The 17,525-nt window shown below is 38.3% G+C and overlaps 2 protein-coding genes across 3 annotated transcripts in view; one reads left to right on the top strand and one right to left on the bottom strand.

The window, feature by feature from the left end:
- Positions 1-68: 68 nt before the first annotated feature.
- On the bottom strand, positions 69-4,530 carry LOC130690208 (CTP synthase 2-like). Its single transcript, XM_057513217.2, has 13 exons — positions 4,382-4,530; positions 3,975-4,314; positions 3,687-3,904; positions 3,459-3,623; positions 3,102-3,392; positions 2,940-3,028; positions 2,744-2,881; positions 2,519-2,676; positions 2,346-2,453; positions 2,059-2,277; positions 1,448-1,545; positions 1,247-1,388; positions 69-1,188 (listed from the first exon to the last, which is right to left on the bottom strand). The coding sequence occupies exons 2-13, from the start codon at positions 4,309-4,311 to the stop codon at positions 131-133; spliced, it is 3,021 nt and encodes a 1,006-aa protein (XP_057369200.2). The 5' UTR covers positions 4,312-4,314; positions 4,382-4,530; the 3' UTR covers positions 69-130.
- Positions 4,531-13,305: 8,775 nt separating this feature from the next.
- LOC130690017 (PAS domain-containing protein cky-1-like) overlaps positions 13,306-17,525 on the top strand; it is a 47,213-nt gene continuing 42,993 nt past the window's right edge. The window contains exon 1 of one of the 2 annotated variants that reach the window (XM_057512973.2): positions 13,306-14,203. In XM_057512973.2, the coding sequence (XP_057368956.1) occupies positions 14,178-14,203 (26 nt within the window). In that variant the 5' untranslated portion in view covers positions 13,306-14,177. The remainder of the gene's footprint in view (positions 14,204-17,525) is intronic. The other variant, XM_057512974.2, reaches the window with a different exon arrangement.

Genomic DNA, 17,525 nt, shown 5'->3' with positions numbered 1-17,525 from the left:
TTATTGCCTTCAAGCATTGGGAGGATCTTATCGAAAAAAGACGCTATAGAATACAGTAACTTTAATGAATAAGTGAAAGATTTGATTGAAAATATGAATTTTGGCTAATCCTTAATCCCAACTTTTGCCATTAGTGATACTGAGGCGGCTGCGGTCTGCTAGCATATGGTGGGGCAGGTTGTCCTCCTCTGCTATATGGATTCGTAGGAGTAGTCGCGGTGGGTGGATAACCAGGATAGTTAAATCCACCCTGACCCTGTGGCAACTGCTGTCCTCCCTGCGACGGAACAGCCGGATTGTAAGTTTGCGTCGGCTGACTAGCACCACCACCGTATTGTACCGGAGGAGCTCCAGGTTGGCCTGGTACATGAGGTTGATTTTGCTGCTGTTGCTGAGTTGATCCCTGTGGATTATATGGCGCCGGTTGAGCATACGCTTGCTGCTGGATTGACTGTGGGCTGTAGCCCGCTTGAGGATAAGTAGTGGGTTGTTGCGCCGAGAGACTATAAGCGGTTGAAGTCTGTGGCTGGAACCGTTGTTGCCCTAGTGGTTGTGGCTGCTGTTGGTAGGCCGGCGAATGATATGGAGAGCCCATGGAAGGTTGAGTTGGTTGCATTGGATGGGTAGGCATCCCCTGCTGTTGCTGTGGAAGCTGCTGTTGGCCTATTTGTTGCATACCAGCAGTATTAGGCGGCTGCGAAGCAATCGGTTGAACAACTGCAGCCCCAGCAATAGGTTGCAGTGCTGGTGTTTGCTGCCTCGAAGTTGCGATTGCGCCTTCAGCCTGAGACATTGGCTCAACACCAAAAGCTTCAGAAACTTTATCTGCTTCTTTCCCCATGTCATTCTTCTGTAGATAAGGATCAAATTCTTTTGCATGACCTGTAGTTGCTTTAACAGTCTGCACTATTTGCTTCTCTGCTTCAACATGGTTAGTCACTGGTGAGTCTCTACTGACTGACTCCTGTGGAGCTATATCCAACTGATCTAGCAAGTGAATAACCCGGTCACGAATGCCAGATAACTCCTTCCTGATTGCTAGGATATTAGTGATTCCTTTGTTTGGCTTCTCATCAATCAGTGAATCTTCAGTCTGACTGTTCAAAAAAACTGTGAGCTTCAAGGTGCGACTGCATTGTATGGCACTTGTTAGATCAGAACTATCAAATATTGTAACCAGGTCTCCATCTACAAAGAAATAAGGAAAATACAAATAGTTTTCTTTCATAAAAACAAAGCTTTGTACCTTCATCCTTATATTTCAACAGCACTTCATCACTTGTCGACAACTTTCCTCTAAAAACGCGTTGCATCATCAAAACAAGCTCATCATACGTTATGTCTTCATTATGTATGGGAATACGTCGAATATCATCCCTTAACTGTGCCTAAGAAAATAGAAAATTTCAAATTTCTTTTCTCATTCAATCATAATTTTGCAAATTACCTTGATAACTAATTTCCCCCCTAAATTCCATTGGGGATTGGTACTTTCTTCAGAATTCATTTCACTCATGAGGGACAAGTTACTTTCTTCTTTCACAACTTTCGACTGTCTTAATTGAATCCGTCACTTTCGGGCAACTGCAAAGCACCCGAGCAACACCTGAACACGTCACTTGTGAATCGTGACTAAACAAGAGTGACGGTAGCTAAAAGACTAGCAATAGTTTAACAAACAAGATTACAACGTTGCCAGAAATGGTAAAGTTTGTATTTGTATTGCCGCATCGTTATTTATGATTGCATTGATCCGTCCTTACAGACACTAACCATTATATTTTCAATTCACATCTTTTCCACAGAAATCATTAAGTGAAAAAATAATTTTCTCTTAACTTAAGTGGAGTTCGATTCATTTTGTAACACATGAGGTTGTCCATCAGTCTGTGACTGCCGGTGATTTTACGGACAAATGAGAGGGTGTAACGGGTGTCGAACTTGCGGATAAACTAACGTTGCTAATATTGCGACGTAGAATTCCTACTATGTCCTCATCTATCCCAAGAGGAACAGTTCATTTAACTGACTTCGTGAACATAACAAATCAATCTGTACCTGAATTCTCTCCATCTTCTGATGTGGTGTTGGATGACATGGCGTTGTTCAAATAAGGTTGAAGTTTGCCCACTGCAGCTAAAAGAAGTCCCAGATAAGGTGGCGATGGTTTCAGTGGTCTACTAATGTATTCTGGATGGTATTGGGTGGCTACAAAATAAGGATGAGTAGAAACTGGCAGCTCCATTATCTCCATACGAGTTTCGGATTCATCCCGACCTAGAACCAACAATGATTTCTTATCCTTTGTAGTTCTAATATAGAAGGTAAAGGTATTTTCGATTTACCTACGAAATGAAGACCTGCTTTTTCAATTTTGTCGACGAATTCTGGATTGACTTCGTATCGATGACGATGACGTTCATCTATGGCTCCAACGTTTCCATACAGCTTTTCTGTAATGAATTAAATGATTATTTCCCAATTTCATTAATGTTATAAAATATTTCATGGTAAATACTGAGAATCGAATCTCCATGGAAAATGGTGGTTCTTTTCCCTAGACGCATTGTACCACCCATTTGACCAGAATTGTGTTCCGGCATGTCGATTACTACAGGATATGGAGATTCCGGATCGATTTCTGTTGTGTTGGCGTCTTTCCAATTCATAACATTTCTGCAAAACATACACACACATTACACGATTCAGAATAAAACTTCTAACATTATTTGCGCAAACAAACCTAGTAAACTCAATGACGGCTGCTTGTAAACCAAGACATACACCGAGGAAGGGTTTTCGGGTAGTCCGACACCAAGTAACGGCAGCAATTTTTCCTTCCATTCCTCGCTTACCGAAACCGCCAGGTACAATAACGCCACTATGATAATGAAAGTGATTAATAACAAGTTCCCTTCGAACAACGAATTCTTAATTACTCGCTGCGGCACAAAATTTGCCAAGCCTGATGATATTTGACGGGGTTCTCTATTTTGGTTGCTTCTTCAAGGCTTGTGGCTTCTATGTACTAAAAACAAGTGAAAACGACGCTTGAGATTCTTTGCAAATACATCCTACTATATGAAGAAAATGCACAGTACCGAGAGATTCAAACGGCGATTGACAAAGAGGGCTGAATGCTGTAATGCCTTTGTAACGGAGGCGTAAGCATCTTCCAATTGTGTATACTTGCCAACCAAAGCAATCTCAACGACCTTACGGACATTGTCATGCCTGTCAGCAAGGTCTCGCCATTTCCACATAAATTTTTTAGGTCGCGCCGGAGTAGCTATGTTAAGTTGAAGTCTTTCACTAAAAAACTGGATCAACCCTTGTTCTTCCAGCATCAAAGGCACTCTGTATGTTGATGTGCAATCATGGATACAGATAACCTGAAAAATTTAGAAGGCCAAATGTATTTGGTTTTTTATAACACTGTAAGCAAGAACAATGCCTACCCTATCTGGCTTAACATGGCAGAAATTGGATATTTTCTGTTTAACTTCATCAATAATGGGCATTTCACTACGACAGACAATTAAATCTGGAGACAACCCAGATCCTCTCAATTCCTTCACACTAGCTTGAGTTGGTTTGGTTTTTGATTCGCCTGTTGATTTAGGCTAAAAACAGAGTAATTATTAGACAAACAAGAAAAACTCAGAAGCAGAAAATTAAAACATTACTTGGGGAACCAGTGAAACATGAACACAGCAAAAACTCTCATGGCTCACTCGGAACTGAAACTGTCTGAAAGCCTCCACAAAGGGCATTCCTTCAATGTCTCCAATAGTTCCTCCAAGCTCAATGATACACACTTCAGGCTCTTTTTCATCATCAGTAACAGGTATTTTAGCAACGTTTTCCACCCAGTCTTGAATTGCATCAGTTATATGAGGAACAACTGAAAACAACAATGAATACACTATCTGTTAAGCAATTGATGAAAATCCATAATGAAAAGCAACACTGACCTTGAACAGTTTTTCCCAAGTAGTCCCCCCTTCTTTCACATTCAATGACTTGTTGGTAGATTTTCCCAGTTGTGATGTTGTTGTCACGATGGAGAGTAACATCCAAGAATCTTTCATAATTACCAAGATCGAGGTCCACTTCTCCACCATCATCAAGGACAAAAACCTCACCATGCTCAAATGGTGAAAACGTTCCTGCATCAATGTTGATGTATGGATCAATCTTGATGGATGTAACATGAAGCCCACAGTGCTTTAAGATCGTGCCAATTGAACTGGCGATAACTCCTTTGCCAATTCCACTAATTACACCACCAGTCACCAAAATGTACTTCATTTTCTTGACAATTTAAACCATTGTTTTTTTTTAATCAATGCGGAACTTGAGCTTATCGAGCTTCTATTACCTTATTGATGGTTGCAAAAATCGTCGTACAAGTTGCTTCCTTTGCACTTTTCACTAGTATACAGTAAAAAAATTGCCTTAATAATACGTGATTCAAAGAAGTAAAGTGGATGAGATTCGATAAAGTAACCGAACTGAAAAGGTGGCAATTCAAAACAGTACACAAACCGCCACAAAAAAAAATATCTCGTCCAGAATCACAGTGTTGCCTCACTTAACGTTTTCTTTTTTCTTTTAGGTTTCCAATTGCCAAAGTTTGCCAATAGGGTTCGCTATAAGCAGCGATGCAAAGCGTTTGCGCTATGCAAGTTGTGCTACACAGATGGCGTTGTGGCTGCTCTGTTCAGAAATCTTAAGGAAGGGAACTGCTGGAAGGCTAGGAATTTAGAATTTCGTCAAGCTTAATGTGCAAATAAAGCTAAAAAATTTAAAATTAATTCTTTGTGGGTATTTCGTACAAAAACATTTTTTAGAAAAACATGTCACAACTTTGTGTGTATAAAGATGTCAAAATGAAACGTCAAGTTTAGCTGAAACATTCGTTTGTTTGTTTTTAATATTTTCTTTTCATGAAGAAGTTAATTGGTACGGGGGAATGCTTTTGTCTTACAGGGTTGTGATACGCGCCCACGTAAGTTTCCAATATATCAAGCTAGGGTTTTGAATGGCCCACGTTGTTGTGAAGGCCAACATGTCAATCGTGCTGATGGGATCGGAATCCGAGGGCGGTGTTTTGCGTGTGTGTACATTCGACATCGATAAACGAAAAAAGAATTCGTATAGAGATCTGTGCCTCGTGATTGACACAATGACATCATCATTTATAGGCAACAAAAAAAAAAAACTGTGCGAGCAACTAATGGATCCGTGAAACCGTCCATCACAAGGTCCACGCACTCGTGCTGCTGCGCCTTATTCAACTGCGGCCGACAACAACACTGTTTTCCCTTGTTTCTTTCGATTTTTGTATTCAAAAGACAAAATAACGTCAAAACGAAAAGATGCGACTGATTTCGCGGCCTTTGGTGTCATTTCTTTTCGTTCGCCGAGTTGCTTATGGTGCGTGCATACCAGAAACTAAATAGATTCAACGTTCAAAGATGAATCGCCGTTTCTGAGTAATGAAGTGCAGACTGGAAGACCCATCTCTTACACTGATGTCGTGATGCGCAAAGTTTGTCTTTTTTTTTTTTTTTATTCCCTCTATGTCCAGGTGAAAACCCGCCGCTCGGCTATAGAGGATGTGAGGGAATGTTATTGTTTCTTATGTCGGGGTATGCGCGGACACATAACGATACACATTCCATTAGTCATGAGACGTCATTTTCGGCACGTTCTCTTTCCATTTCCTACATCCGTAAACAATTTTTTTTTATCCCGTTGTTTCAACCTTTGCTGCTGTTGCTCCGTCTTTTTCGCTTTATCTGCACTGGCAAATCTATCAGCATCTTTTGTGTTTTTTTTTTCTTTTCTTCGAAGCCAATGATTATTTAAATACAGGTAACACGTCCGTGTGGCATTGTTGCTCGCTTCATCTGGCGTGAAAAAAAAAAAAAAAGGGATAACATAAATAGGGAATACAAATTTTCGCGTCCTTTTCTTTCAAATGTTTCTCCCGCCGTCTTTTTCATTGACACCCGCAGTTCCAATTCTCAGAAATTTTCAGTTTAAATTAAAAAAAAAAAAAAGCTGAGAAAAAGGAAAGCTGTCGGAGGGATTCATTGCAGAAAAAAAAATAAATAAAAGAAGACGGGGAATTAATTTTTTTTTCTTCTTCCCAACTAGAACTGCCAATGAACGAACGAAAGAGCAAGAAGAGAGAGAGTTCTCCCGGAAAAATATAGTGGTGAAGAATTCAATTTTGAAAAAAAGAAGCACCCCGGCGAAATGAATTGAATTGGAAACGCACATCAAAGGAACATTTGATGAATGCGCCCTTTTTTTTCTGTCTCTCTCTCTCTCGGCCAGATGTAAAATATAAAAAAATAAATAAAATAAAACAGAAAATCCTCTATCTTTTTTTTTTTTCCATTGAGAAGAAAGAATATGCTGCTGTACTTGCCTTTAGAAATTAAAAAAAAAAAAAATTCTTATTATGCATATAACGCTGTGGTTGGATTTCCAGGGAAAAACAAATTCAATAAAAAAAAAAGAGCAACGCTAGCAAATAATAACACATCAGAAATATATTTCCCTTTTGTTAGTCGGTTCGGTTTATTTGTAATTGGATGGACGCTGAGAAGGGGGAAAAAGGTCTTGGCTTATACGACCGATGTTGTTTTATTGTCCGTTTCTCGGACTCAATTATCAACACTTAATGCTAACAACAACGCGGGCTGTATACAAGAAAAAAAATGCAGCAAAATAATGCGTAAGACAAAACGGAGGGGCAAACAAAGGGATTGAAAAAGGAACACCGTCGTCGATGTGTTTGCGTGTGTGGGATGCCGCCGCTGTCAACGACAAAAGACACCAAACCGAAAACAATGCACAACTCAACAACAACAACAACAAAAATAAGATAAGAAAAATTGAAAAATAATAATATATATAGATTTTTTTTTTCTCAGAAATAGTTGGACGCACGGCCTGATATTGTAGTTGTCGGCATCGATTGTATTTTCCTATATTTTTTTTTTCCTTAACCGAATCGCATCTGAAATAAAGCGGGGGAGAGAAAGGGACCCCTCTTGTCTTGGCCCACAGTCTCTCTCATCATCTAGGGGCTCTCCCTTTAGCAAAGACCGCAAAGTCACCCTTTCGTTCAAATCTGTACATACACGATAAGCATTGAATAACTGTTCTTCTATTTAAAAACAAAAACAAAAACAAAAAACAACTATATACCTCTCTTTTTTATTTATCTATTATATTTTTTTAAATTTTGTTATTCTTCTCATTTCAAAGTTGGAACGAGGCAGATAGAGGCCCATCGTCCTCGTTTTTTTCTATTCCGATCTCGTTAGCTGTCTCAGCCAGTCTCTAATACAATAGATTTCATCCCTACTTTATGCGCAACCGTCGTGTGTGTGTCGATATAAAGAGAGAGTTATATTCCATCAATATATATATATTTTTTTTTTCGTGGAGGAAAGAAACAAAAGATTTAGTAAACAAACATCGACCCGATCTTGTTTTTCTTTTGAAAACTAGGAGAAAGCCATTTTTTTTTTATAAAAGAAACAAGACTGTGAGAAAATACGCGGAAAGTACAACATTTTCTATACGTTTTCCCTTTTGTTTCATATCCTAAATATATTTATTTTTTTTACATAATTGAAAACGATGACGTATTCAAGAGTTGACCGCGAATTCAAAGGAAACAAAAAGAAAGGTAGTTGACCTTTAAATGCGCATGTTATGTGTATTTGTCGGTCAAGGAAAAACGTCTTTTTTTTTTTTTCTTTTCTCTCGTCGATTCCACTAAACCACAGGGACGTCACGAAAAATAAAACGAGTTCTTTCAAAAGTACGTGGGAAAATAAAGACTGGGGATAGACCCGATCACTCATATTAAAGATCTGAGGGGAAAAAATGAAGCAATTTGACCGGTATATCGATACAGCGAACCCCCCCAAAAAAAAAACAAAAAAAAAAAAAAAAAAGAAAAGCGAACAAATAGCCATAAAGCAAAATCAAACGTCGATTGTGTACACCACCGTGTATAATAATAATAAAAATATATATATATATATATATATATATATATATATACACACGTAAGGCAGAGTGGATAGGTATATAACAATACGTGCATAAAAGAAAAAAACAAATAACTTGTGATAACCGGTTATCGTCTGATGCCGTGGCGAGCCGGTCGGATGTATAAGAGACACCGTTTCCCCCCGCTCTGTAACGACCGTTGAGATTGAACATTATTTTAATTTATCTACACAGAAAAAAAAAGGAAGAGAAAACAAAGCGGATTGAAAAAGAAAGGCAAAAATCGAGTCAGTTGGCAATGATTGAAGCTCGATCAAGATACAAGAAAAAAAAAGAAGGGGGAGAAACGACGACAAAAGGGCGAAGAAGAAACGATTTCCTTTTTGAAAAGATGAGACGATGAAGAAGACCAGATGAGGAGAAGGCTCATTAACTGCCTAGTCTTCGTTACACGACCAACGTCATGATATTCGCGGGCTGTTGACGAAGCTGAATAAAAGCGTCCTACCGGGATGATGCATTGTTTAATGCCCTCGTAGAATGGGAATACTATGGGCCGTATAGTTCTAATTCTTTTATCCGTAACAGCATGAAGAAAAAGTGAAGGGGGAAGGGAAAAGAGAGGATCGACGATCAATGGCCAATGTTTTGACTGATGCATTCACGCGGGGCATTCCATCAAAGCATCCGAAAATTCCGATCCATTTTCTTCTTCAGACTTAAACGATTTCAGAGCTTGATTACAGATTCCCGTTTCTTTTCTTCTTTCGTCCATGACTCTTTCCTTTATTTTTTGTTTTCCATTTAATGAAAAAAAAGGGGGTGGCAGGTGTGTTATAGTATGTAGGCCTTGGATGCTATGTAATCTTTACTTGTAAACATTAATGGCGGTAAAAAAAAAAAAAAAGAAACCCTCCAAAAGTTGCTGCGTATATTCTTTTTTCCATAGACAGGGGACTTTTGAATGCCGAGTCAGCCATTTTGGTTTGCTGGACGATGATGACGTGTGAAGGTCTTTTGGGTTATCTATTTTTTTTTTTTTCTTATTTTTGATCAAGCAGGGCAGCAACGTAAAAGAACATAAGCCAGGCTGCTCCCGGATGCTGGCTGACCAGCTAGATGATTTGGTATACGCCCCCGCGGAATCGGTAGGACGACCTCGCCCATACGGCCCAAATGTATTCGACACTTAATGAATAGGCTACACTGTCTAGTCGGGACAAACTCTGTCTAGTGTTCATTCTTTTTTTTTTGTTTTGAAACGCTTAAAATTTGGGGAAACTGTCTCTTCAATTGAAGTCTTGCCAACATTTGAAAAGAAATAAACCGTTGAAATTTAATAGAATGGCTTCAACGTTATTGTTCAAAGAAACGTATTGATGCTGGCAGTGCAAGAACATCAGTGTACAGGAAGGCGAAAGAGCGAAAACAAGGAAGAACAACGGGCCTTTCATTTCCAACTGTCAAAAGCACGCCCAGGGAGTCATAGAAAAGGAGTGGGCATTCAATAAGAAAGATCAATTGACCACCATAATAAGATCAGTAACAATGAAAAAAAACAAAGTCGAATCAACCCATTCGACCGGATCGCAGTTTCTGTTACGTATCAGACAGTGCTCAGCAATTTTGAACTTCCCGGTAATTTCGGAAAACATTTCAAATCAGGTATAACAACAACTGTGGGAAGCATAGCTTCAATAGCAATTTCAAGATGATGGTGCGCCTGCTGTCGCATTTAGATACCCGTTCGTGATGACGTCTGCTGACCACTTGATTGCGCTTCAATAGCTTGATTTATTTGATCTTGGACGTAACATAATAGTTTGAAGAAAATGGAGGTTATATACACAGCAGCGAAGGTACATACGGAAAGAGAGAGAAGAGTGACTTGGATTTTATATTATCATCAGTTTTCTCGGTTGTACCATTTTGATTGTGCGCAGTGCAGCTGTGTTCCATAACGGTCTCTTCTTCTATACGTAAAGCCGGACCTCTTTATTTATCAAACTCGACGAGTAACATCACAGTATGGCTGGTAAAAGGTGAATACCGGTATGTACAGTATATATTTTGATAAAAATAAAAAATGCTAAAGGAAGTGTAAATACAAAAAAAAAATAAATGTAGGGATAAATAAAAGAGATTTTCAGAAGAATTTAGAGGAATATTCAATGGAGCCTGTCCCCCTTTTTTTCAACTACGGTCCTTTTATTCTCGCAATCCGCGTCCGTCCGCATCCATCCGTTCGACGTCTCCACTTCGTTGAACAACAGCAAAGAAATGGCCACAATAAAAATAGATGCGATGAGAGCAATGTGTCAACAAAAAAAAAATATATAGACACAATAAATAAATAAACAAATAGAGAGATGTATTCTGTATCAAATTCACTTATATATATACACATCGCATCACTTCAACATCAACCATTTTTTAATACATCGTATACCACCCCCTGTATACTATTTGTCGTACTCTGAAATTCAGAGTTAATGGAAAGTAGCCTACTGTCCAATCCAACAACTGAAGAAACCATTTTCTTTTATGATTAAGCACCAAAATGAAACACTACACATTGTCTCTCCCTTTCTACATAGGGTCAAAGGGCACCTTCTCTTTTTTGTTTTAACATTTATTCAGCGGAGAAATCAGAATGTATCTGATTTGAAATGCGGAAAAAAAAAGAAAGAGAGGCCCCTTTTTTTCTGTCATATTTTTTTTTTTTTTCTTTAACGCGTTCACTCAGTATATATGACATAAAAGCATCTGGGAGTGTTTCGTTTGTTCAGACGTTTGAGTGCTATACAGCAGCAGTAGTGTCTATATAGTCGGCCATCCGGCAACCGAGTGTTCTCTGCTGTCTGTGGGGCTTTTTCGTCTTTCTATTTTCTTCTTGAATAAAAAAAAAAAAAGAACGTAGTTGAAGAATATAAAATGTGAATAAAGACGGAAAAGAAGAGGAAAGATAAGAGGCATAATGGAATGGGGAAAACGGTAGCTTCAGTGGCTCTTTCTCCTTCAATGTATTTATTTTAAGGGGAAGGAAAAAAAAAGAAAATCTTTTAGACATTTGAATAGTCCATCAGGCACCTTCAATCCTCTCGGTCGTCTCTTTTCTTTCTCTATACAAAAAAAAAAAAACCACCAAAAACGTCTCAACCAAGAGGGAAAAGATCTTATCAATCGGAAATTAATCATCAATGGGAAACTAAAGAAAAGAAAAAAAAATCCTTGGGACTAACGATTACGTTCTATAACCACACCGACTTTTAGGGGGGGACAAGAAAACGAAGACAGGGTCGAATGTTTACTTATATAACAATATACTACCCCTCATCTTGGTCTACATTTTGATTGTTTCTTTTTTTTTTTTCTTGATTTTTTTTTTTTTTTAAATAATAAATTCCATTTCCATCAAAGCCATACACGAATAATGTTCATCATCTAGCGGACGGATATGGGAAAAGAGCTGTTACACAGAGCACACAGGTATCTGTACTCACGTGGACGTGCATAGGCACGCCATTACACACACATAGTGTGTATAGAGATTAAATATAGAGTTTTGAATTTCCAGCTGGAGGCGTTCAACAACAGAAGACATATTACAGGTTTTTTTTTTTTTTTTGAAATTTAAAATTTAATTCTTAAAAAAAAAAAAAAACAGAGGTTAAATTGACTGTGTTTGATGCTGACTACCAGAACCTGTGATTACCTGATATATCACATTATCCCGTCCGGGCAATGATTATTACATAGCCGCTCAAAAGTTCCAATCTTTTCTCCATTTGAATATGTGCATGTATTGGCGATAGGTATACGCAATTCAGTAAGTTATACACACATTTTGCTGCCGAACTATAAATATACCCGTACGCTATACTCATTCTCTCTCTTTTTTTTTTTAATGGTAGCTACAGGCGACATCATTTATTGCGTCCATATACACCGATACACCGTTTTTTTTTGTTTTTTTTTACATCGATCCTTTTAAAGCACCAATAGTGAAGCTATATTTCTTGGTTTTGGCTATCGAATTTCAACGTTGTCTTATTTGAACGGAGGTTACACACACACAAAAAAAAATAGGCTATTAATTAAAAACTTGTTGATTGAAAGCGAACGTGGATGAAGTTGATGAGAAACTGTTCAATTATACGATGCAGACGAGACGCGGTTGAAGCGATAAATGGGGAACTAGTTTTTCCCTGTCATCGTTCCATTCTGGTTAGTGATGCACATATAACGTCACTTTCCCATGGTATATATATATATATATACACACATTCTCTCGCATATTAACTTAAGGACGAGTATACATATTTATTTCGTAATGTGAATCGTTTTCCAGTTTGACGGGACGCAACTTGACGTCTTTGTATTATATGGGCTTCTCTTGTATTTATTTATTCTCCCTCCCCCCCTCTCCCCACATTTATTTCGTTAATATAAGTTGTAAAGAGCGGGGGGGTGCCTGAGTGCCGAACGAGTCAAACATGGCACTTATCGTACCAATTAAAATGGAAAGAAAGAAAAAGAAGAGGAGATATTTTAGAAAAAAAACAAAAAAAAACAAAAAGAGTCGTCATTCCACGGTAGTCAACAGGTCGCCCTACGACATTCCTTAAATAGGGATTCCCAAAATTATTACTATATATGAGGACAAGGGAGGGAAATTATTTAAACATTTTTTGCATCAAATAAAATTGCGCTTCATTTCTTTTTTTTTTTCCTGTGTATTTCGTGTTTTATTTTGTTTAATGGCCGTTTTTAGAAAAATAGGGCCAGTCGTTTAATGGATGGCTTCCGAATTCGACTGAGGCTTTTAGCGCAGCGTATAGGTTATATGCGTACGTATCGCGCGCAGCGGAATATAATGCTCTTTATTTATACATCCTAAAGAGTTCAGCGGAGGTCAGAGATCAAAAACGACCTAGTAGTGTTATTACTATTATTATTATTAGGATACTGTCTGTGTCTGTAGATTGGGAACGGGCGTCCAATGCAAAAAAGAGAAAATAAAGTTTTCGAAAACGAGAAAGCTGCCGCTAGGTGGCTACCCTCACAGGTGTCCCAACAACGAATAGAATAACAAAACAAAACAAAAATGGCTATAGAAAATGGCATTAGAAGCTCAAACCCACACAAGAGTCTCTCTCTCTCTCTCTACACACGTTCCTTCTTCTTCTTCTTGTTCGCCTTATTCCTCCACCTCCCCCTTATTTTTTTTTTTTATTTTTTTTTATTCCTGTGTATACTCCATACGTTTGCTGGTAGAACAGTGAGAGAGAGGTAACTGTTAAGTGGCTCTTACCTGACTTGGGCACTCTCCAGTCGACCGGGCTGCTCCGTCCGAGACGGAACCTCCCACCCCGTCGTCCCGTGAAATCCAATTTTTTAGTTTGTTGTTTATTTTTTTTTTGTTTTTTTTGGGGGGGGAAGTTCTACTACTCCCAAGTGTTAAACTCGTTCATCGTCTTGTGTTTGGTTTTGAAAATTGGCCAATTACAAAAGATCGTGCATCGATTCGATTTGCGTTTTTCACTTGAATTTGATTTTAACAAAACGCGGATCTTGGCAAGGAAGAAAAATTTCAAATTGAACCCTGGTGAATTTGAAAAAAAAAAAAAAAAAAGAATCACGTGTTATTTGGTTGGAGACTATTTTTGTTACCTGCTCCGGTAGTTTGTGTCGTTGACTGCCGTGAGTTTCACTCAGTGCCGTGCCAGTAGCCGCAAAGACTGTAAATCGCAATCTATTTGATTCTTCTCTTTTTTTTTTTTTTTTTTGTTGGGGTCGTAATCGAAAAAAAAAAAAAATAAAAATAAAAATCCCGAGGCTACGACGACGATCGACGCCGGCGACCAGGCCCCCCTTCTTCTTTTTTGTTGTTGTTGTTGTGACTGTCGTCTCAATAAAATTTAAAGAAAAGAAGAAGAAGAAAATTGAGAAAAGAGAGAGAGAGAGAGAGAGAGACAAAACTACAAAAAAAAAGACTATAATAATAATAAAAAAGAAAGAAATAATAATAAGAGAAGAAACAAAAGCGAAGGAAGAAAGAAAAAGAAAAAAAAAATTTAAAACGGACGACACGGAGAAAGGGATTCAGCTGCGGAAGTTTGTTTCTATTACCGATGCAGGATATCATTCAAATGTGCAGGTCGGTCACGCTATTTATATATCTATTTTTTTTTTTTTTTGTTTTTCATTCGCTCCCGTACACACACACACAAAAAAAAATAGAATTTCTTATTTGTTTTTAAATGAAACTAAAAAAGATAAGCGCGTTCATTTTTTGTTTTTCGATATTAAACTCCGGCATCGAAGTTTGCCTTCGAAAAAAAAAAAAAAAAAAATGTCATAATGAAATTGATTCGTGTGTTCGTTTTTTTTCTTTCTTGTCGTGTCCGCCGACGGATACAAGATGGGCGTTAGTATTATGACAGCAAACACTTAAGACTCGAACAAAGAAATCCCCCAAATTTGTTTATTTGCACCGTACAGTTTTTGCTTGCTCAAAAAAATGTATCCTTAAAAAAAAAAAAAAAAAAAAAACAGGACAATGATAGCGTCAAACATTTATTCACCTGTTTTTCTTTACATTGCATAACGTAGGCTAACATAATCCACCCAACAAAAAAAAAAAAAAATAAATAACGACAAATGAAAACAAAAAAGAGAGACGATCTCTTTTGTGTATTCGCGTGAGTGGCTTTTTTCTCTCTCTCTCTCTCTCTCTCTCTTCATTTCGCCCTACGTTGCTGCGTGTATTTATAAGAGGAGAGTGTGTAGATCCGGGTTGCGTCGCCTCTCTCTCTCCCATTGCTGCCCGTTTCTTGTAGACGTTGTATGTGTGTGTGTATATCAGATATATATATATACATACACGTGTGGCTGCAAAAAATGCAGCGCCCGCCCATCAGCACTCCAGGTTTTTTTCGCATATATTTACACACACACACACAGTGTATATACGAAGGTAACGATGGGAGAAGGAAGAACACACACAAAAAAAAATAGTGGCATTTTTTCGGGACTGTGCTCCCCTTTCAAAAATTCTTTTGATTGTATGCTTATAAAGGAAGACTAGACGTTTAAATGCGCGCGATGATAGAGTCGTATAGGTTTCTATCTAGGCCGATGGACGTCATCCGGCAGCAATCGTTTTTAATTTATTTCGTTGAAGCAAAAAAAAAAAAAAAAAAAAAGAGCGTGAGGGAATTATTGAAGTAAGAAAAAAAAAAAAAGAAAGAAAGGTAGACGAAATATAAAAGACTGTAATAAGGAGGATGAACGAGGCCGAATGGTAAGAATGTTCGGGACATGGAGAAGGCAAGGTCGACATGAATGAACTGCAGGAGGATGAACGAGGGGAAATGGTGGTCGCATTTAGTTTTCTTTTTTTTTTTTTTTTTTTTAAACTTTAACGATCATATGCGCAATGAGATAGAGAGCGACGCCGAGAGAACACGGACGAACACACACACACAAAAAAAGGGGGACTTTTACTGAGAGAAACACAACCCCCCCCCCCTTTAACACACACACACACACACACAAAAAAAAGAGTTGATGGTAATTTGAATGAATGACCCGGACGCCAGCTCCATCCAGCTCCAGCCAAAAAAGCCGCACATCGCTGCGGGCGACTTACACACATCGCCATCACGATGATGATGATGATGATAATTGAGGAGTACACACACACACACTCACACACACACACTCCAAACAGCGCAAATGCCATCATCGCTTTGAAGTTTTAAATCTATCTAGGAGATTATGTATGTAACGTTTGTTGGTGCGGCTATTATAGGATTTTAAAGCGAGAGAGAGAGATAAGGAATCAGTGCGTTCCCTTCAAGTCTAGCAACTCAAAAAAAAAAAAAAAACGGTCATTCAAATTCGATTAGTGAAACGTAATTCGTACGTGTGTAGGTCAATAAATGCACGACAATTAGCGTGTCCACCTGTTGTAACGTCCCAAAAAAAAAAGAAATAAAATAAAATAAAATTCCAAATTGCGATCGTTAGATTAAAAGACGAGTTGACATTTAGGTCGTGTCCGTTCATCACGAACTTTAGATGAGTAGCCCACCGTTCTTTTAAAAAAAAATGCACACGCTTTGAATTCCTAATCAAGTGGACGGAACATCTTCTTTTGTTTTCGGTTTAGGTGTCTCGGTCAATTAGAACGTCACGTGCTACGCTCCACACACCGTTGATGTGTGAGACGAATTAGGCAAACGATTGGTTTATGAATAATAAAGGACACGACCAAGAGAAAAAAGCTTTTCAAATGGCTGAAGTGAACGCGTTGAATTGGCACTTTAGAAAACAAAAAAAAAAAAAAAAAAAAAAGTGAGACATGGAAATGATGCATTTTCAGTGACATTTATTTGCTAAATAGAGCCGTTAGTGGTGGGGTTTGTTGAGTGCGTGTTGTTGTCCAGTGAGAACAACTGGGGCAATTTCCGTTCAATGTCGACATTCACATAAATAAGAAAGAAAGGCAACAAAAGGCAAACAAGCGAAAGGTGGAATAGGCGTTTTTTAATGGGCCATTTCCACGGAAACTCTTATTTAAAAAAAATATATATTTATGTGCAAGAACGACGTACAGCTGAAAAGCTCCTCTCTCTCTAGACGTTCGAGGAATAGGTCATTTTTACAAGTTTATCGAATTATGCACGGACGTTTGATTGTTCGGAATGCGCTGGTCCCACATTCATTTTGCTCCCCCCCTCCTCTAAAGAGCCTCCCAATTTTCAATTGTTTTCCCTTTTCACTTGTCTCAAGGATCTTTTTCGATAGAAAAATGGGTCCCCATTTATTTTCCACACATCCAAAAAAAAATTCCACACTTTTATTTATTTATTTTTTTTTTTTTTTGATGAATTCTACCAGTTAGCACAACGAGGTTTAAACTTTATACAATTTTTTTTTTGTCTTGTTTACCTGAAACTGGATGTTATGCAACCATTCTTTTTTTTTTTTTTTTCCCCTCTCCGTTTAATGAGGGAAAGGTATGAGTTTGCTCAGCGTGAAAGTTGCCAAAAAGAACTTGCGTGCTATTCATTTGGTTATCAAAGAGAGAGAAGGCTCGATTGTCTTTTCACATCTTTCTCTCTGCTCTTTTTAGTTCGTTGTTGCACACACACACACACACACACACATTTTTTTTGTTTTGTTTTTTTTTCAAAAAATTATACGTACAGTATACACTTGCGCATAGGTAGTAGGTTTGTGTGTAGTCTATATACACACACACGTAGCTGTGTGTACGGAGAAGAAAAGAAGAAGGGGGGGGGGGAGGGTCGTGTGAAATTCACACACACTCTCTCCATGACAGACAGGCAAAAGACACGGAGATGGCCGGGCGCGCGCGTTTTCATTCACAGTCGGTTAAATGAAGAGGAACTGCGCCGCGACGCCGACAACTCTATACAGCCAAGTAGAGTGCCTCTCTCTCTCTCTCTCTC

Source organism: Daphnia carinata, chromosome 6 (genome assembly GCF_022539665.2).
Source record: "Daphnia carinata strain CSIRO-1 chromosome 6, CSIRO_AGI_Dcar_HiC_V3, whole genome shotgun sequence".
Lineage (NCBI taxonomy): Eukaryota > Metazoa > Arthropoda > Branchiopoda > Diplostraca > Daphniidae > Daphnia > Daphnia carinata.
Note: the sequence above shows the minus strand (reverse complement) of the source record. Positions and strands in the feature narration are given on the sequence as shown.

What these genes read in the sequence shown, in the direction of transcription:
- LOC130690208 (XM_057513217.2), bottom strand. Translation starts at nt 4,311, where the DNA reads ATGAAGTACATTTTGGTGACTGGTGGTGTAATTAGTGGAATTGGCAAA. An exon ending in ATGTTTCACTGGTTCCCCAA is followed by an intron (nt 3,624 to 3,686) that starts GTAATGTTTTAA and finishes CTCTGTTTTTAG; the next exon opens with CCTAAATCAACAGGCGAATC. An exon ending in CCATGGAGATTCGATTCTCA is followed by an intron (nt 2,454 to 2,518) that starts GTATTTACCATG and finishes AATTCATTACAG; the next exon opens with AAAAGCTGTATGGAAACGTT.